We start from the raw sequence: 21,879 nt of genomic DNA, 5'->3' as shown, positions 1-21,879 counted from the left end.
GCTGTGCTGAAATATAAATTTATGAAGGCTACTTTAATACTAAGTAAACAAAAAACTGTTCAGTGATCTATTAGACATTGAAGTGTAATCTACTATCTGTTTGTTGCATTTGAATGCTCTGGTAGGTCACTAAAATTTCAAAAACCCTAACACTACATAAGAGCGCTACATAAAAGATAAATGTTGTGACTTTTCTTCCCAACAGTAAGGTGTTAAATACTAATCCTTTTCTGCTGCCTTACCCTTTTAAATAAAATCAACAAGGACCTACTGAATAGCATAGGGAACTCTATATGGGAAAAGAATCTGAAAAAGTTTGGATATATGTGTATGTATAACTGAATCACTTTGCTGTACACCTGAAACTAACACATTATAAATCAACTATACTCCAATATAAAATAAATTTTTTTTAAAAAAAGAATCAAAAGCAAATGAGTAAACCTTTTTTCATCTCCAAGCTCACATTCAATTTCATGTAAGCATAAAATAGAGAAAAGTAGGTATATTAGTCATTTTAAACAGTAATATAATCAACACAAAATATTTGGCATGGTGATGAAAAATATTAGCACCCCAGGTAATTATATTATTTTTGGTACCGTGTGTTATATAGACATCTAGGCTGATAGAATTTTCATGTGGTGAAAGAGCTTTCATTGTATCAACTAAGGTAGGAATCTAGGAAAATGTTGGCAAAATAAAAAGTTGATAACCCTGTGTTTGTTTCCAAAATGATTATTTGAAATTTTACTGGTCCATGAAATTCAAAAGCCTACACACACACACACACACACACACACACACACACACACACACAGAGGCATATTCTACACACCATACTTTTGCCATGAACTCTATCCCCACCCACCTGCCATGATTTCCACTGATGCTGGGATGCTGGATATTAATTATCCCTTGTTTCCAAAATGCTTTTTGTTTTTTAACTTTAGATGAGGGTTTTTCACATTATGCTTTACTGACCCCTCAAGGCTACTCTGGCTTCAGGAGTGCAGGTCCACCTGCAGACCCATCTGGCAACTCTGCTTTTATCATCTTTATTTGCCTGTGCCACTTTGTAGGCGGTCATTTACAATCTGTGTTTAACCTTCTAGAGCTCGTTCTTTCTGCCCACACACGTGTGCCCTTCAGATCAGGGATTTGATTCTGTCTTACATATTGTCAGTCAGAGATGCACCTTAACTGTGCTTTGTGCTTGAAAATGTAGCAGATAATTCACAGGGAAAGTAATAACTAAAAGACAGAGCACCTTAGCATTTCTTAAGGATGCTTTCATCTATTTGTGTTTTACCTAAATTCCCACTCCTAGTGAGTATATTTAGTTATTCACTCACATACGGCCCCTTGATAGCAATGGGAAAGTTAATGGTTGAAAAATATTTTTAAAACTATCTTTTCAGACTTTTCTCTCTGTTGCCATTTTTTAAGCTGAATGCTAAAATATTGAACGAGCCTCTTTTTTTCTCCTGAAGTTATTTTTTCAATGAACTATTATTTCCTTCAGGTGTGGAGATCATTCATAATTCTAAAAAGGCTCTATAGCTCTACTTGGTTAACCTCACAAGGTTACTTAGTAACCCAGGGTGATAGAAAGTTGGAAAGACTTCTGTGTGTGGCCCATACCCATCAATCATTGAAGATGGTAGTAGAATTCATGCTGGGACTGGGGATGGAAAAGTCAGGTTAAAGCAAAGGGTAGCCCTGTGGAAGTTCTGCAAGGGATATGTTTTGTATTACTGTTCCCCTACAACCTCCAATTTCATGTACGGAGGTTTAAAATTAGATAGTTTGTATTATAGCTAAAGACAGAATATCATTTACCTTCAGGCACACAGTTAATAAATCATGTATTTTGTATATGTATTTTCTCAGAGATGATTGTTGATTTTATAACCATTTTAACCCATTAATAAATTAAATATGTATTTGCATCTCACACAAAAAAATGTCAATTTCAAAGATCTTATTGCTCCCAGTTACTGAACACGCATTAAACGCAAGATATTCCACTAAGCACATTAAGTACTTTACCCATCTCTTTTACTCTTTACAATCTTTTTTATTTTTTTTAAAATTTTTAAAATAAATTTATTTATTTATTTTTGGCTGAGTTGGATCTTTTTTGCTGCACACGGGCTTTCTCTAGTTGCGGCGAGCAGGGGCTACTCTTCATTGCGGTGCGCAGGCTTCTCATTGCGGTGGCTTCTCTTGTTGTGGAGCACAGGCTCTAGGCGTGCGGGCTCAGTAGTTGGTGGCTCGCGGGCTCAGTAGTTGTGGCTCGCGGGCTCAGTAGTTGTGGCTCACGGGCTCTAGAGTGCAGGCTCAGTAGTTGTGGTGCACGGGCTTAGTTGCTCCGCGGCGTGTGGGATCTTCCCGGACCAGGGCTCGAACCTGTGTCCCCTGCACTGGCAGGCGGATTCTTAACCACTGCGCCAACAGGGAAACCCTCTTTACAATCTTTTATTCACTAACTCAACTAGTATTTTCTTGAGTGCTTGTTACGTGCCAGACACTGTGTTAGGTAACGGACTGTGAGGTGATAATAATGATAGCTAATTTATTGAGTTATTATTACAGGCCAGCCCTGGTTCTCAACACCTTACATACTCAACCCCAAGAAAAGTGGGTCATTATATCCCCCTTTATTACAGGTAAGGAAACAGAAAGGTTGTCATATCCCCAAAGTTACATAGCTACTAAGGCCAGAAGTGAGATTTGGCTCCAGGGCAGATTTTCTTAACTACCACCCCACAGCGCTTAAATCCTGTGCAACCGAGGAAGTTAACTTGCCTATGATTTCATAGCCGCTATGTGGCAGAGGTAGGATTGAAGCTAACCTCTCATTCCAAAGTACCTTGCTTAACCCCCATACCATTCTTCCATGCCACAGGAAAAGATGCAATTGTAGTTTCATTTAGTAAGTCAAAGTAATATGTTTGGTTTAATAATTATCTTTGAAAAAAGAAGCATAAATTTAAGCCCAAATTATAAGCCTTTTAATTTCCAGAATTCTTTTTGCCCCATATAATAATATTTTTGTAATATGTATGGTTTACTAGCTGAATATTTGTATCTCCAAGTAAGAGCAAAATTTTCGAACATTGAGTGTGTGACTGTCTTGTCTACCACATTAAAGTATGATCTAATCTGTCTCCTTCACAATCTATACACCATTTCTTCATCCTTTATTAAAATTGGGCACCTATGTAAGAGTGCCTCGTGGAGATATGATGTATTTAGTATGTATCTACCCACCCTCAGATCTTAATGCACATAAGACTTACATGGGGATCTTGCTAAAATGTTGGTTCTGATTGAATAGGTCTGGGGTAGGGTTTGAAATTCTGCATTTCTAACAAGCGTCCAGATCTGGTCCATGCTGCTGGCCCATGGACCACATTTTTAGTAACAAAGTAGACTAGCCCTGCACTTAGAATAGGTACTATGTGTTACATATGAAAAGGGAATCTTTATTTTTGACCCCAAGTAAATTTAATATTCCATCATGGTCTTATTGTACCTTTTAAAAAAGATGACATGCCCTTCGTTGTTTTCTCATGTTTGAGAAACATACCAAACAATTTAAGACAATCTTTTTCATAAAATAGAACTGCATTCCTCGTCACCTGACGAATCAATGATATTGTCTATCTATACTTCACATTCAGTTGGGAATCTCTTTCAAAATCCACCACAAAATTACAGAAACAACTGAGATTTGCAACTTATTTTTTATTTAGGTTGGATGATTTGATTATCAGCTAGAAGTATGACTAGTTGGAACTAGTGGACACTCCTTGTATTATACGGAATCCTTTTGGTTTCTCACTGCCTTTTGAATCTCCAGGAAAATAATTCATTGTTGATGAAACAAAACAAATCAGAAAAGTGGGCAGTAGCTATCAGAGTCCGAATAATAGATTCTTTTGCTGGTCGTACCACTGGGGATAAATGGGTCAATGAGCTGCGCGTGTGCTGGAACCTCAGAGAGAATGATTCCTTTCATCATCACCTTGGCAGTGAATTGTGGTGGATCCAAGAGGTGTTGACAGCCACTCTGTGAGCATTAGGAACCAGAGAGCTAACAGGAAGTCTGCAATGCTCAACAAGATACGTAGTGCTGAAATTCCTGGTTTTGTGTCCTTTATTCTCTTGCCATTCAGTAAATTATGCTTCACCTCCTATTGAAAAAAATGGAATATTTCTGAGATCTATAAGACAGAAATAGTTTAGTGAAATATTTATCTTCATCTTCATTTTAAGATGAAATAGTGATATATTCAGATGAAGAAATAAATATTTAAATTAATCTTGCAGGGTGGGATGAATTGGGAGATTGGGATTGACATATATACACTGTTGATTCTAGGTATAAAATAGATAACTAATGAGAACCTGAAAAAAAAAACCAAATAAATCTTGCATAAGCACCACAGGACAGAGGTTTTATCTGTTCTGTCTGGCTCATAGTAGGTGCCCAATGAACATTTGTGGTTGAATGGATCTTACTTGGTCCAGTTTCATTTCTAGTTGGAAGAACAAAAGGGCATTTTCTGAAACTAAGATAATTTTTTTCAGTTAAGTGAGAAATGGTACAAAGAATTTATTTTCAGACTTTTAAATTCTAGTAGGCACAGGATTTTATTTTTCTCTTTTTAAATCTTTCTACCAACTTCTCTGAAAATGCCAATTTTTTTTTTTTTACATCTTTATTGGAGTATAATTGCTTTACAATGGTGTGTTAGTTTCTGCTTTATAACAAAGTGAATCAGTTATACACATACATATGTTCCCATATCTCTTCCCTCTTGCGTCTCCCTCCCTCCCACCCTCCCTATCCCACCCCTCTAGGTGGTCACAAAGCACCGAGCTGATCTCCCTGTGCTATGCGGCTGCTTCCCCCTAGCTATCCGTTTTACGTTTGGTAGTGTATATATGTCCATGCCACTCTCTCACTTCGTCCCAGCTTACCCTTCCCCCTCCCCATATCTTCAAGTCCATGCTCTAGTAGGTCTGTGTCTTTATTCCCGTCTTACCCCTAGATTCTTCATGACACTTTTTTTTTGAAAATGCCAACGTTTAAAGGAATATATTTGAAAATTATTCCATTAACTTGTATCATTAAGAGGTTCTGATCAGTACTTGAAAATATACGAGAACAAGTACTAACTGCAATTTTGTAATTTTTCTGTGATGTTGAATTTGTTGACTCTTACTCATTGCTTTATAGATCATATATCTTATGATTTGAGTATGTGGCATAGTAATGGCAAATAAAGATGCTCTTGTAATGTACTTAGAGACTCAGGGATCCTTTAACCTTCCCACCTAACTGAAATGGACCTTGAGTGAACCAACAGAGTACTGCCCATAATAACCATATATATTTAGCTCTCCAATTCTCTTCGCGTGGCTTCGTGGAATTCTGGAATGCTCCACAAAGAAAAACCTGGCAATAGTCATGTTGACAAACACTGAATTCGATTTTTTAAGGGTCCTAGTTCCATTAATTGTTTAGAGAATATTATAATGTTTTATTATCATGCTTGGTCATTTACAGCTTAGATTATCAAAGAATTCTTTGACTCACAGAGTCTCTTGCTGGCTTATATTTTCTAGTTAGAGAATTTTTCTTAAGTTTTTGAAATATAACACATGCAATACAACCCATGCAAAAAAGTAAATGTGAGGAGTTTTTAGATCGTACGAATTTGTGGGTGTGAGACTATTTCAGAATGTGAGCATCGATTTCCTCGGTCCTGTTTTACAAGCGGTTCTAACACAAACTTAGCTCAAAGAATATATAGCAAAACCATAATGGGGCAAGAGTAGAACAGAATCCTGGACTGCTTAACACCTACAGTAGAACACTTTTACTGTAAGACCCATACCCAATTATCCATTTCATGGAATCAAGGCAGGATTTACTTTGCACTGCAGGATACAATGACACGCAAAAAGTTAACAACAGGGAAAGCCTTAATAACCTAGTTGAAAATGAAACAAAGGAAATGATATTGTGTTTCTGTGAAGGTATTGGCTCAAGAGATGGGACTGCAAAAAAAGACAAAGACTTCAAGGGCAAAGCACAGAAACAAGTGCAGTTCAACCCAGGCCAGACCCGGGCCACGTGGAGAGTGCGGATCCTGAGTGACGGGGAACATGAACGGGCCGAGACCTTCCAGGTGGTTCTCTCAGAGCCCGTGCTGGCTGCCCTGGAATTCCCTGCAGTGACCACAGTGGAGATCGTGGACCCAGGAGACGGTAAGAGCCACCATCAACTCAGTGGTGTTGTCACTGTTGGGTTTTTATGACAAAACACCTTATAAAGGAGGTTTTAAATTCAACGTTTGGATTTTCCATAGAGAGAACTTTCTAGATGAATGGTTCAGTATTCGCAGATACGCTGATGGGAGAGAGAACCCAAAAATTAATGAAAGGAAGCGATATTTTTTCAAGTCAATGAACTACAAATACACATAGGATTATCAATATATTCTTTCTCTTATTATAATTTTATCCTTTAGAACCGACGTCGCTCATCTCATTTTTCTAGAATTATTTCATGACTTTTTAAAGTCTTTTAAATGTGTTTTAAAATGTCCTTTAAACAAATGCTTTAAGAATTAGACCATTTGGGGATTAATTTGTTCTCCATATAACACTTTATTCAAATTTCTTCATATATTCACCAGCCAAAACTTTTCATTCTGCCATATGTTTCCACATTTGTTACATAATACCCACCAACCCACCCCCTCTCCTTGGTGAAAAATATCTTGCATCATTGCTCTTAATTTCTATTAGATCATGTTTTGTTGTCAATGCACACCCTTAGCTGATGTTGGTTAAAATGCACCTTACTGATTTGAGTGTAAATTGACCTTTCCCTCCCCTGCCATACTCCTCCAGTCCTGACTTGTCTCGGTGCAGCCAGGAAAAAAAAAAAAGGTTGAATTGGCCTTTTGAGGGCTGGCATTTATACAAAGCTTGGTGAGCCTCCTCTAAAGCTGAAATCCTGTCAGAAGACAGACGTGACTTTCTTTTAAACCGCCAGCCTATTTATTTCGTTAGTCAGAAAACTCTTAAATGTTCTGTGAAGATACAATCTACTGAGTACGTGAAACGGAGACATATGTGGAAATCTCTGGGTTTAACAACTGAGCATAATTAAGGAGAGAGGATAAGAGAACCGGAGCTCCGGCTCTGTTTGTTTAACTAACATCTCTGCCTTTAGTTGCATATGAGTTTCAGTTATGTTTATCGTTTCCGTTAAAGAACAGAACGGAAATGTTAATTAGCATTTAATTACATTTAATTTTATCTGCATTATCTAGGAATAAACAATTAAATTTTCTTCTAGTCCTGAGTTTGGGGTAAGTGCTAGCATCATGAAGCTTTTCTCTCTTTTGAAAAAGCCCATGACAGCTTTAATACATATAAACTGGCCCATTAGTTACAGTTTGTTTGAAGCCATTTCTTGATGTTTTATTTGCCCATTGGTATAATTGCCATACTTGACCTCAGGAATAGGACACTTAAACTCATTTGTGCCTTCCTATTTATAAGCCCAGAGCGACACACAATACTCCCTATCCGTAATAAATCTGAGAAGTGGGATTTTAAAAACAAATACACACAATACACACACACACACACACACACACACACACACTCCTTATATAATCTATACTCTTGAAGGCTACCAAATTAAAATTTGCCACAATTTTATTTTATGTAATGGTCACCTGAGTTGTCTTGGCATTTTCTAGATGAAGTTCAGCCCTATTCATCCCAGGCCATGATCATCCCTATGATGGCTGACAAGTGTGCTGGTATAGCAGATGCCTAATATAGTCCATGTCTTGTTGAACATCAGTGGTCTTGAAATTATAAGACATGGGTTTGTTTCCCAACTCTACAATTTATAGTTGTATGAGATCTAACATCGAATCAAATGGCTTTTATGAAGATTTAGTTTCCTAATGCACACAACAAGGAAAATTAATTATTCTCATGTGGCAGCATTCTTATGAAAGAGTTCCATACAGCATAAAGCAAAATACAGATATTGTTGTTATTTCTAATAGCATAAATACAATGTTAGATTTTTTGTTGTTATTTTTTTGCCATTTATATATATTGTCTATTATTTTCAATGTTAGATTTCATATTAAGAGATTAAATAACCTTTTTTCTTTCCACAAAGGATCACTTTCCCAACCATTTCAGAATTTTGATTATTTCTTTCTACACTCGTTTGTAACTCGTCACGTGTGAATTCACTAGCTCTAGGAACCACTGTGCCTATAAGCTCTCCCTCTGCTGCATATTAACTCTAGGACATGTTATGAGATTTTTTTTGCATGTATTAAAAATGTATCCAGCTCACACTTCTGCTGGGGACAGCACTATGTATTGGGGATGCAAAGATAATAGGATGCAGTCCCTTCTATCAAAGAGCATATGGTCTAACGGGAAACAGAGCCCTGTAAATAAGTTACGGTGGCAGAATGTGATGTAGTTATCAACACAACAAAGAATGAGCAGAGTGTTACGGGAACAAGAGGGGGAATAATCAACTCTGATTTATCTTAGGCTGGGAACTGCTTTTACTTATTAGCCAGTTTATATAAACACATGCAAGTACACACTTTTGCCAGTACTTTACTTACCAGTAACTGGTACTGATAACGATAATAACTGAAATTCATCGAGCACCTGCCGTGTGCCAGACAGTGTACTTAACACATTATACACATTCTTTCATTCACTCCTTTACCTCACTACCTTTCAGTCATATGTACCATTTAACTTGATGTTTATAGGATGCTCTCAATTTCACATGAGACAAATTTTAGAACATTTGGTCCCAAATTTTATGACAAAAAAACTTATGAACATAAGCTTTCTACACACGCACACACACACATATACATACATACATACATCATGGATTCTCACATGTTCATAATTATACTCTTATAATACTCTCCCTCGATTTATGTTTTTAAATTACATAGTCATGGCTCAGGTAAAGCTTTTTAATGACTCTGACTTTATTCAATAAATGAGTATCTACGTCTACCGCAAAAATAACAAACACCCTTAGGTGTTTATTTATTTAACTCGACTCAACAGTCAGTGCCCATATGGATGCTCTGTAATGCTTCTCATGCCTCCAGATGTCTGTGACTCTCTGATTGGGCACCATGGCTCTATCTATAATCAATAAAGTTGACTCCTCTCTAAAGATTGGTGCAGTCGTTGTGTTTTCCTGCATCATCTGTGCAAGAGTGCAGCCTGGCTCGAGAGGCAGACACCAGTGAGAGCCTGGTGCAAGTGCACCCCATCACCCTCCCTCACAGCCCTGGACTGGCCATGGGTAGAATGGAACCAAAGCTCCCAAATGGCCACACACAGATCTCACAGCCATGCTGGGACCTGCCCCTGCCCATCCGGGAGGGGCCACCCGAGCGCAGTTCAACTATCAGATGGGGCTTTGGAAGCCCACATTTTTGTCCAGAACAGACTTATTTTGTTGCATATAAGTAGAGACTGAAAGGGAGCTTTTGGTACTATTCAACAAAATACTTTTGGAGCACAGAGAGGGAATACAGCATTCTGCCACGATTATGGAAATCAATAACTTCCTAGGCAAATGGGTTTAGTCATTGATTAAGTAAATCAATAAATTCAATTTCCTCATCAATTGAAGCCTGGGGTACAAAGAGAAAAACTAAAATAAGCAGAGAACAGACTGCGGAGCAGAGAGGTAAGCCTCTCTGTGTCACACCCTCTACGCCTCCAGGTGTTTTTGCAGCCTCAGGGTGCACACCCGTGGAAAATCTGCTACTGTTACGATTTTTACTTCTCTCCTTCATCCTCCTCTGTCACTTTGCTGTCCTCCCTTGTTTCACTTTGATTCCACAATCTCCATCTTTTGCATATGCCCATAGAAAGTTCCAGCTGGGAGGGTAAGTGCATGAAATGTTTAACTCCTTTTCTGGATGAGGAACCCAAGAAATTGGGCTACCTTTTAGCCTCTGCCTAAGTCAACCACTTGAAAGCTGTTTTATTTGGTTTTCTTTTAGAATCGGCAGAGATGGGTGAAATTACATTTCATTTCAGGGGATGGGCACTCCTCTGCGAAATTCCATTGAATGGTAACAGTTGTCTTCTGTTAAAAGATCCGCTGCCACTAGGCTGGATTGTGATCAAAAGCAGACAGCAGATTTCCATAAGACAAGAAGGGCTTTGAGGAAATTTCAGATCACTGTTATTCCTCCTGCCCTGTTTTCTAACCCAACTCAGAGAAGTCCGAAAGGTTTATTCCTTAGGCAAAGGGTTTGATAATAATCATCATACCAATCTCTACCATACTGGAGTGCCCACTGTGAGCCAGACACTGCATTAGGACCTTTACAACCTTATCTCATTCCAACCTTATGTTTACAACTCTGCAATGTATATATCAATTTCCAAATGAAATCTCTGAGGCTAAAAGAATTTATTTTCCTAAAGTCCCCCAGCTAATAAGTGCCAGAGCCAGTGTTTGAACAGACAAATATATATACACACATATATTTCCTCCAAAGCTCTTTTCTTTCCTGAGTTATACAGTTGCCTGTCATTTCACATGAAGAAATAATGAAATAATATCCAAAATCATAATTAAAGAGTATATTTTGCCATAACAACATTGTTTCACCTATTCTTCTATATAAAAAAGAGTAATTCCTTTTATTCTTATTTTATTATCTTTTGTCTTTATACATCAAGCCTCAAATATATGAGTATAGGTGAATAAAAGCAATTGTTCTAGGAAAATAATCAAGACCACTTTAGCCCTCGCATGATGTATCTGTGTGTTCAACAAATGTTTATTGAGCATCTGCTATATGCCAGGAATTCTGCTAAGAGCTAGGGATATATGCCCGAGTGAAGAACGCACAGTGACCCTAAAGCATCATATCACTCGGTGATTACATTCCACTAAATTGTTACACTTAACAATACAGGTGCTATGTGTTATGATAAGGGGAGCAATCACGGTGTCCACAGAAGTATCTAACCTGGGATGAAGATTCTTAACTTTCTGCATATTAGGTTCCCTAACCGTGAGAAGTTACACCATCTTTCCTCACTCTTAGAAGCATATAGGTATTAATTAATATAAAACACTTTAATTTCTGGGAAGAGGAATATTTGAAGAACCAAAACTTTTGTTTCATATAACTATCCCTTTCCTTTTTTACTGTGTGTCATTTCTAACCAGTAAAATGACTTTTATGAACTTTATTAAGAGAACACAACCTTAAATATAGGTATTTGAGTACAGATACCTAACATAGATATCTGAAGCCTGTAAGTATTTTATGCAATTGTTTAGTTTGTACACTTGAAGTGTCTACAAACTTCTGATTGAAATGGACTCATTCTGATATTTTAATGATGTCAAAACATAGCCATGAACTAGTGGATTAAAATATATGATCTCTAATCGTTTTTGGCGGGACCAGTTTAGGTTAATACTATATAATATATAGTAGAGAATAAACATACTATTCTAGAGGAAAGTAGAGCTTATATCTCAAGAACCCTAATCTTATCGGAGACAAAGAAAAGGCAAACTTTTGTGTGCCGAGTGAACCAAACCCATTTCATGAGGTAGAATTCAGATGACATAGGCTGACTACTATATGAAATTCAAATATTATTACTTTTAAAATTTTGTACCATCGGAAATGTTGACATAAAGAGATCACTGGCTAGCTGATATTTTGACATGAGTGTGCTAAAACAGAAGGTCCAGAATTAATGAAATGATAGTTGCAGCTGATGACACCAAAATGATAAAGCATGCAAGAGCTTCAATTTCAGTGAGTGTCAAACCTTTCTTCGTTTTGAACTCTATTGCTGTGCAGCATGGGTCATTGTCTTAAGAGAAAGAAAAAAATATTAAACACTTGTTCAAAGAACAAGTACACATTTGTACATTTTTGGCCCCAAAAAGGTAGATAAGGAAAAAGGTGGTGCAAAATAAAACTATTTCGGTGGTGGAAAACTTTCCAAAATTTTCTACATTCACAAAATAAAAACATTGAATGATATGAACAAAGATTACTCAGAGATTCACTCTAACCAAAGTATTAGCATAGTGCTTCAGAATAATTTTTGGACCTCATGGTATCCTGATGTGAACTTGTAACACTTATTGTCATGTGACTTAGATATGTTTTCAGTGTTCTGTTCTTTCAAGTTCCTGTTAAATTAGTCTATATTACCATATCTATTTCAGAGTTAAAACAAAACACAACAAACCATTGAAATGTTAGAAAGCTTTCCACTGATGTTCAAACACCAGTGGCAGACTCCACACTAAGTACCATTTGTTGGCTAGTCTGAGGGCACCAGAGTAGCCTGAAGATGTCCCAGAATATCTTCTGAGTTGTTTTTGAATTTGCCAAACTTTTTAAAGATGATGAACACTCAGGGCCTTCATCTAGGCACTGCATTTTCTTTCCCTTCTTTGTTCTGTTATAGGAAAGATTTTTAGGAGATATTTTTTCTATTATGTTTTTAGCAGAGTCTGGTGTTTTTGTAATCCACTCAGTATAATTGAGAAAAGGACATCTTTCAAATGTAGCTACAACTATTTTATTTCTGAGAACAGAAGTCATTTTTTTGCCTAAGTTACAGCACAGTCAAAACCTAAAAGTAAAAATTGCCATTAGATAAATCAAAGTACTCCTTTCAATACAGTCACATTGACTAATAAAGCATGCATTCACTTTATTCGGCTTTATCTTTCAAAACAAAGAATAATGAAACCAATCTGAAAATATAAAAGTAACACATGTTCATTGTCAAAAATTGAGAGATTTAAAGAAATAAAAGTCACTTGTCCTGCCACGTGAAGATAACCACTGTTTACACTGAGAGGATGTCCCTGCAGTCATTTTTTTTCTGTGTCTCTATTGCCTTATTAGAGAGTTTACTGTTTCTATAATATCACCCTTGTTTTGTCTCTCGGTGTATATAGTATCGTGTATCTGTTAATCCCAAACTCCAAGCTCCCCACCTTTCCTCTTTGGTAACCATAAGTTTTATTCCACTGTAAAACTTTCCCACTCCTCTGCCTGCCTTTGGGTCTCAGCCAAATACAAGTGATGGTGGCTGAATAAATAGCCTTTGCTTGTTTCATCCCACTGCCTGGTCCTTGTATATTTCCACAGTATCTTGCTCTGAGTAAAAACCAAAGTCCTGCCAGTGGTCCTGAAAGCTCCGTGCGATCCACTCACCCCCACTCACCATCACTTCACCGGCGCATGTTCTGTTCCCTCCTCCTTGCCCAGTTTACTCAGACCATCAAACCACAATGGCGTCCTGGCCATTCCTTCAGGCATATACCTGGCCTGAAGTATATACACTTGTTCATTCCCTTTGCCAGGAATTCTCTTCCCTAAGTTACGCACATAGGGTAACTCATTACCACCTTGCCATCTCAGCTCAAATGTAACTCTATCACAGACACTTTCCTGTATGATACAGACCTGCCGCGGCGCATACCATGCCCCAGCCCTCCCTCCACCCTACACCCCCCGTGCCCCCCTGCATCCCCGCCGGCACACTCCATCTTTTTCATATCATTTGTCACCTCCTGGCATATCGTATATTTTCTTGAATATGTGTTTATTTTCTTCCTCCTCTCCACGCCCCCAACTAGAAAGAAAACTCCATAAGACCAGGGATTTTGTTTACCTCCATGGCTCCTGTGCCTGGTTCAGTGTCTGGCAAGAAGGAGTCACCCAATCAATGTTTGATAAATGAATAATTAGTTATAAAATCTTACACCCACAGATTTTTTTAATGGTGCCATTTTTTCAATTGCTGTATCAGAGTCCCAGGAGAAAACAAATGGCACATTCAAAATTAGCAAATTTAAAATAATTTAATAACATGACTTTTGCAAAGGTGAGGCCGAGAATTGGGAAACCACCAGGTTTAGTTAAGTGCCCCAAGGCTGGTAAGAGCGGATACCATCACCACCTCTAGGCCTCGGGGGGGAAAGGGAAGGAGAAGTTAGCTGGACCAGTGAGTGAGATAGGGCGGCCAGTGGGCACGATGACCTTTACTTGGTGGGGTACAGACAGCTCTGGAACCTTGAGGGGAGCCAGGGGGACGAATGCTGACCCCACATTGCTCTCACCCTCCAAGTCCTGCCTGTGCTGCCCTCTGACTGACTCAGCCAGAGCCAGAACACAAGGGAAACCTTTGATATGGTTCTCATTAGTCAGCCCCTGGAGCACAGGGCAGGGTGGAGAGGGGTGGTACGTGGACCTTGACGGCCAGCGTCCACTATTCCAGCGTCTTTTATAATCATCCAAAGCAGTGTGGCTTACTGTTTTAAAAATAATCATGAAACATTTTCCGTGTGTGTGTGTGGGACTTTCAGTGAAACAGACTCCCAGGCAACTTGCAAAGTATGTATTTGAGGGTTATCATGTCAAACTGTTGAACTAAACGTTCTATTGAACTAAATGTAGTTTTACATTGAACCATGATTTTCAACAATTTAATTATATGCCATTTTTATTATTTAGTGTACCTTTGTGCTACCCTAAAAATGAATCATTGAGACTCACAGTATTATATAAGTATAATGTGTACACTGTGCTATTGTTATTCCTCCAGAGGAGGAGGGAAACCACACATGTGTCCCTTACAGTGATAGATTTCTAAATTCTAAAGGGACTGCTGTTTAAAACACAATAAACAAACAAAAACACCAAGTGTCAAACAATGCATTATTATACTTTTATTTATTCATTTTTTTTATTTTTTCACATCTTTATTGGAGTATAATTGCTTTGCAAAGGTGTGTTAGTTTCTGCTGTATAACAAAGTGAATCAGCTATACATATACATATATCCCCATATCCCCTCCCTTTTGTGTCTCCCTCCCACCCTCCCAATCCCACCCCTCTAGGTGGTCACAAAGCACCGAGCTGATCTCCCTGTGCTATGAGGCTGCTTCCCACTAGCTATCTGTTTTACATTTGGTAGTGTATATATAAGTCCATGCCACTCTCTCACTTCATCCCAGCTTACCCTTCCCCCTCTCCGTGTCCTCAAGTCCATTCTTTACGTCTGCATCTTTATTCCTGTCCTGCCCCTAGGTTCTTCAGAACCATTTTTTTTTTTTAGATTCCATCTACATGTGTTAGTATACGGTATTTGTTTTTCTCTTTCTGACTTACTTCACTCTGTATGACAGACTCTAGGTCCATCCACCTCACTACAAATAACTCAATTTCGTTTCTTTTTATGGCTGAGTAATAATCCATTGTATGTACTTTTAATCATTCAAAAGGAACACGTTTGGGGTTAAAAAAAATAATAATAGAGTGGACATTACAAGATCTGAGTTGTAATCCTGACTCGACCAGTAAGAGTCCTTGACAAATAATTTCAACTCTGTGGGTCCAAGTTTCCTCATCAAAGTAAGAGGTGAGACAAGATGACTTCTGAGGCCTCTTCTAAGTCTAAAAGTCAACTACTCCAACAGAAGGTGGAGATCTTCCCCGAGAGAACAAAGTTGGATTTAAAGGAAGTGTGTCAGTACTTATTAATTGAGAAAAAAAAAAAAAGCAGTTACTGGAGATAAAAGCAATGTTGGGTTTTATTTCTCGGTTAAGAATTCAGTAGCCCGGAGCCTACACACTCTATACCTGCTTCTTCCCCCCTGTCTTCCCTCCTTCCCCTCACACTGCGCCATTCTAAAAGAATATGCCAGGGGAAATGATCAATCATGAGAGCAATTAATTTGCACAGGATTATGTCATATGTAAGACGCTCAGACAAAAACAATTGTGTTTTCTCCTTAGAATCAACTGTATTCATCCCCCAGTCTGAATACTCCATCGAGGAGGACATTGGTGATCTTCTCATTCCCATCAGGAGAAGTGGAGATGTGAGCCGGGAGTTGATGGTGATCTGTTACACGCGGCAAGGTAGCTCGATTTGCGAGTGAACTAAAATGTCCCCGCGAAGATATAGATAAGCCTCTTTAACATGTTGGAGGCATAACATTATGCCACGAAGGTTATACTTTACTAGTCCAGTTTTCAAATAGGAAAAGAGCATGCAGGCGGACGTCTTCCTTCACTATGGCACCTTTGAGGACCTGGAAGGACTCTGCTGCTTATTGAAAACATTTCTGATTCATTTGGTTGCTTGAATACTCAAGGCCTTTGGGGTTGTAAGAAGTTGAAGCTCCCCTCTCCCGCTCAAGCCTGCTCAAGTAGAAGGGGGTTATGGTTAAAAACAACAACAGAAAAAGAGGCAAAGAAATGCCTACCCAAGGAAAAGAAACTAACTTCAAACTGGTCTGAAACTCGTAGCAACCAAATTTCAAAACATTTGTTTTGCTCAATGAGTAAGCACCCTCCGAAAGGTGATTTTATGCAATACAAAATTAAAATTAATTAAAATTAATACATAATACTCATTAATATACTAAATACCTTTCTAGGAAACAGGTAGACTTTTCTAAGAATGTAAAAGAAAAGGTCATAAATGCAGTTGACACTGCAGACTTTCATTAAAATTTTCATTAACATATGTGAGTTGAAAGGCAGTAAAGAATCCCGGTCCAAATGCAAATTTCAGGATCAACCTTGAGCTCTGGGTCCCAGAACAAGTGGTTGGACTTCTGTAAACCTCAGTTACCAAACGTGTAAAGCCCAGTAGGGTGGTTAAGAGGATTACGGAAGCAATGCATGTAGAGCGCTTGGCACTTTGCCTGCGCACAGTAAGCATTTGAATACTAAGCTATTATTCTGTATTATTGTGTTGTTTTAAAAGACCACTGGCAGGAAGCAGAGGAGAAAACACTTGAAATGTACTATTTGTCAGACGTTGGAGACCATTATAAAGGTGACCCATGATGCTAGCACAGTATGGAGGAGTTATTGCAGTTTCCAGGAGTGTTCATAGATACGATGGACCGTGAAAATGCTGCATATGAAAATAATCGTTTCTGGAGGTACCCTTGTAGTATGTTCTACATAAACCCCTTCTGGATTCTCTCTGTTTCCAGGAACGGCAAGAGGAACTGTGCCAACATCAGTGCTGTCCTATTCTGATTACATATCCCGGCCCGAGGACCACACGAGTGTTATCCGCTTTGACAAAGACGAGCGGGAAAAAATGTGCCGGGTCGTTATAATTGACGACTCCTTGTATGAGGAAAAGGAAACATTCCACGTTCTCCTGAGCATGCCGACGGGTGGGAGAATTGGATCAGAGTTCCCAGGGGCTCAGGTTACAATCATCCCTGACAAAGACGATGGTAAGTACTAATCTACCCGAAAATTATTCCTCCTACCAGGCGCACCAACGTTAGGCACAACCTTCTAAACAGAAAGATGAGAGTGCAAAAGAATTTCCACATGCACATTTATCTTACGCTTGATTTTATAGTGCGATTAAGATCTAAGTTGGCTGCATCAATCAATTTGTCTTTCATGATTTAGTGTTTTCAAAGAGCAAAGTCACACCTATGTGTTTTCACCTGTGTAGTTTCTTTTACAACACCATTTATCATTAGGTGATTAAACTTTAAAAATTTCCTGGTGAAGAAGCAATTTTAATAGACAATTTATCTTTTTGTTTGTTTGTTTTGCTTTGATTGCAAAAGCTTCTATTTTGTAATTAATCTCCGTGTTTGAACTCGTTTAACAAAGAAACCCATCAGACGAGGCTATTAAACGAACGAGGAAGGTAATAAATATATGGAAAATTGAGTCCAACAGGCTTCCAAAAAGGGGGAGGGTTTATCCTAGACTACTCTTCCTGAGGGAAACCTAATTACCATAAAATAATCCCTCTTTCTGAGCAGAAAAAGGAGCAAAAGGGTCTTAATCATCACAGTTCAAAAAAAACAGTGTGTGCTTTCTTGTGAGAAAAGAGAATAAGAGGAAAGACCGTGAGTAATCTTGTAATGAAAGTGAGAGCGGTAAACTGAGAGATGGGACCCCAGGACTTGAATATTTTTCTGTCCGTCTTGAATTTTCCTCATGGTAGATAAAAAGAGGAACAAACTCGGTGGATGAATCTTTTGGTTCACAAACTGGAAGAGAGTCAGAAGACTCATTTGAAATCATCTGAAAACTCAGGAAGTGAAAAATTACCTACCCGGGAAGTGCTTTGAGGATTAAGTGACAGTTAAGTTAAAAAGGCTTTAACGTGTCTTGTGAGCTCATACTCTGTTCCAAGCCCAGCGCTGGGTCCTTTGTACATTATGCTCTGAACAATCCTGTGAAATATATAATAATGTCTGTTTTTTACTGAGAAGTAATGAAAATTAGAAATGATTTTATCAAGAGGGATTTGAAGAAAGTCTTACTTCTACCTTAAACTTAGACAATGTCCGGTAGCTTTAGTTGACTAGTTTAATAGGAAATTCTATTTTGTATTTAAATATACAGAAATTTTATTTTAAATTCAGTTGATCTCAGAGAAAAAGCCAATATTTTGAGTGTCAGCCAGAACATAATTAATAGCCCACCCTGAACACCTATCTGCTATCTAGATATCTCTGTTTTTATTAATATAGATAGAAAGATAGAGCTTTAATTTTAAAATAGAAAATACATTTAATGATTACTTTGGTTCAGTTTGTTTTGTTGCCAAAAAATTTTTTCCATATGGATTGTTACAAGATGCACATGGGAAAAAAATAAAGGTTCAGAAAGAAACTATTATTTATTAAGTGCCAGGTATTTTCACTTGTGCATTGCTAGATCTTTTCAAGAGTAAAGGGTGATGTCATTCTTTTACGTATGACAAGGCTGAGAGAGGCCAAGTGATTGACTTGAATTTACAAAGCCAGTATGTGGCAAAGTTAGTATTATCGGAGCCCCATATTTGACCTTTCCATACTGTCACTCTGCCTCTAGAACAAGTGCCTAGTGGTGACAAGTTTGTGGAACCATAAGTACAGTATCTACTACTACATAATATTTGTTAAGTCCTTTATTAGCATCAGTGTTTCATTTGAGCATTACAGTTCCCTGGTGTAGACCGCTAAAGAGGTATTAGGAGTGGGGGAGCCAAAGCTCTTAGAAGCTTTTCACCCCAGAAGAGGACTGGGGAATTTGGATGCCACAGGCTTTGATTTTAAGGCATTAAGAGTACCATGCAAACACTGGACCAGGAGTTTGTCAGGAATGTTACCAGCAATCACCCAGCCCCCGTTTAATAGATCAGAAGTCCTGTGTATACCTCTCTGTTTTCTCCCATTTGTCCTTTCCCTTCCACTTCTAACTTTTTATTTTATTTTTTAATCACTCAGGTCTCACTAACATCTTACACTGTGGGAAGCACCACAAGTTTTCTAAGGATAAAATAAAACAAAGCAAATAAATAATCCCTACGCTCAGAAAGCTTTCATTGTAATGAAGGGAACAAGGCAAATGTACACTGAACAGACTCACAAACATAAAACTTCACCAGAAAGTACACGATTAACTATAAGCAAATACAGTGGTATGCTCTACTTTAAATAAATTTACAACATAAAAATTTAACTTAATAAAGTACAGTACAAATTTAGCTTTGGAAGAAGGAACTTGCCACTTTAAAGATCCCCTAGTGGAGTAAATCAAGAGATGGAATCTCTGGATAGTGTCACATTGCAGTTTAGTAAATATTTATTCCTTTCTTCAGCACATAGTTTTTAAGAATCAAAAATTCACTCATTCATACATCTATTCATTAAAAATATGAGTTAAGCACCTGTGTCCTCACATATTTCTCAGTGCAATGGCAGCAAGGGGACACGAGCTCTGAACTCATGGACTTTTCAGACTCGGGGGGTACACAGATAAGTGAACAGGCAAGCATAAAATAAATGTAATAAGTGCTCTGCTGAGGAAAGAACATCTTTCTCTTTCAGGAAGAGCTTCTTTGAAAACATGATTTCTTAGCTGAAATTTGAGGGCAATATCAGAGTAACCTGGCAAAGAGTGAAGGGAAGTGTGTTCACAAGTGCAAAGGCTGAACGCGTGTGATGCTTTCAGGGAACTGAAAGCTCGGATATAGCACAAATCTACAGCTCAAAGGAGTGAATAACAAAGAAAAATTTGGCTGGGCAAGGAGTTAATCTGATAGGATTGGGTAGCCATGTAAAGAAGTTGTGTTTTATTATTGAAATAGAAATCAGAAACTCTAACAGGTTATAAGGAGAATGACAAAATCAGATTTGCCTTTTTGAGATATTACTCTGCCGTGGCTAAAATGCAGAGACTAGATTGAACTGCTCTGAAGGCTGTTGGAGAAATATGGGTGCTAGGTGATGGCAGCTTGAACAGGGTGGTTGTATGAGGATGAAGAGACCAGGGAGCATGGACATGACATGGGAATTGACTGAACGTGAAAGCCTAGAGGACAGGAAGCTCCAAAGAATGATACCTTCGTTTCCAACAGGGCAATTGGGTTAAGCGTGGTGCAGTTCACTGAGACAGACAAAACAGGATTAGAACTGGTGTAGGGACAAAACAATGAGTTCATTTAGGACGTGTTAGTTTGAAAAGGCTGCATGACTTCAAAGTGCTGGATATGGAGTAGGCAAATGGAGATATAGGTCTGGGGATTAGGACAGAGTTATGCACTAGAGACATTAAATTACATGTTATCTCTATTGATAATAATAAAAGTCATATAAGAGGATAAGATGGCTTCAGAGGACATGCAAAAATGGCCCTCATATGACTTATGATATGGACAGATTTTCCTTGATTTTCATATTTTTTTAGAAGGAACACTTTTCACGAATGTTAAGCAGAGATGGGAAAGAGGGAAGAGTGAAGAGAAAGGTAGTTAGTATAAGGGTATGACAATCCAGCAAAGAAAGTGCTAAAAAGAATCTAAGGATCAAACCTGTTTCAGTGTCTAAGTGCTGTCAAACATTTTTAATCTGTAATGTCTAACATGCAGCAAGCTAGGACATTATCTTAATTCCTCTTGCTATTCCAAGCTTTGGGGGATTTTTTTTCAACATGCAACTATTTCACTTGTTTTTTTAAAATAATAGGAAAGATAAACCTAAAACTTATTTTAGAGAAATTTGCTTTGTGATCATCTTTGCTGGAATACTTCATATCTTATGAGCTTTGGGGTCAACTTTTGTTAATGTCTCTGAATCTCAGTTTCCAGGAGTAAAATGAGGAGTTTACCTCTATTACCTAATATTTTACTAATTTTTCCTATATTTTTTCATTTTAGAAGTTGAAATCTTACGATGTACATAGTTTATAAGCAAAAACAATACCGCTACACATAAAGTACTGTCTATGCAGACTTTCACCAGTTCATCCTGGAAGGAAAGAATGCCCAGGTTAATGGGGAGAAAGTCAAATTTCATTCAGGTGCAATAATACAGTTACTAACAGTTGTCACATTTGAACACTTACTACGCACAAAGGACTTTACATGAATTATCCAGTTAAATCTCAAAATAAGGTATCTTCTCCATTTGATTGACGGAAAAATTAGACTTACAGAGGCTAAGAAAATTGCTTAATGTCACACAGACGCAAAGTGTTGGAAATATGTCCTAAATTTAGGTCTATTTAAGATTTGATATGCTTCTCCACTAGACTATAATGAATCCTGACATTCATCAAAGGGATTAAAATACGTCATACCTAATGACATAACTGAAGGGATACGATTGTCATAGAATCTAGAAAAGGATAATCCAAATATAGGTCAACACTGGTCAAGGGAGGGGTGTTGTTTCTGAAGGTGGCCAATTGCTCAGTCACTAAAATTTTATGTAATTGGAGTAGG

General features: G+C 38.0%; 1 protein-coding gene across 1 annotated transcript in view; it reads left to right on the top strand.

Annotated features, from left to right (window-relative positions):
• Positions 1-17,377, top strand: part of LOC103089495 (FRAS1-related extracellular matrix protein 2) — a gene marked incomplete at its 3' end in the record, with an annotated part of 94,049 nt that extends 76,672 nt beyond the window's left edge. The window contains exons 4-6 of the mRNA XM_007448628.1: positions 6,055-6,285; positions 15,912-16,037; positions 17,126-17,377. Of these exons, the coding sequence (XP_007448690.1) occupies positions 6,055-6,285; positions 15,912-16,037; positions 17,126-17,377 (609 nt within the window). The remainder of the gene's footprint in view (positions 1-6,054; positions 6,286-15,911; positions 16,038-17,125) is intronic.
• Positions 17,378-21,879: the final 4,502 nt, after the last annotated feature.

This window comes from Lipotes vexillifer, unplaced genomic scaffold (assembly GCF_000442215.2).
Source record: "Lipotes vexillifer unplaced genomic scaffold, Lipotes_vexillifer_v1.1 scaffold2487, whole genome shotgun sequence".
Classification (NCBI taxonomy): Eukaryota; Metazoa; Chordata; class Mammalia; order Artiodactyla; family Lipotidae; genus Lipotes; species Lipotes vexillifer.
The sequence above is the reverse complement of the archived record's forward strand: the minus strand, read 5'-3'. Positions and strand labels throughout refer to the sequence as shown.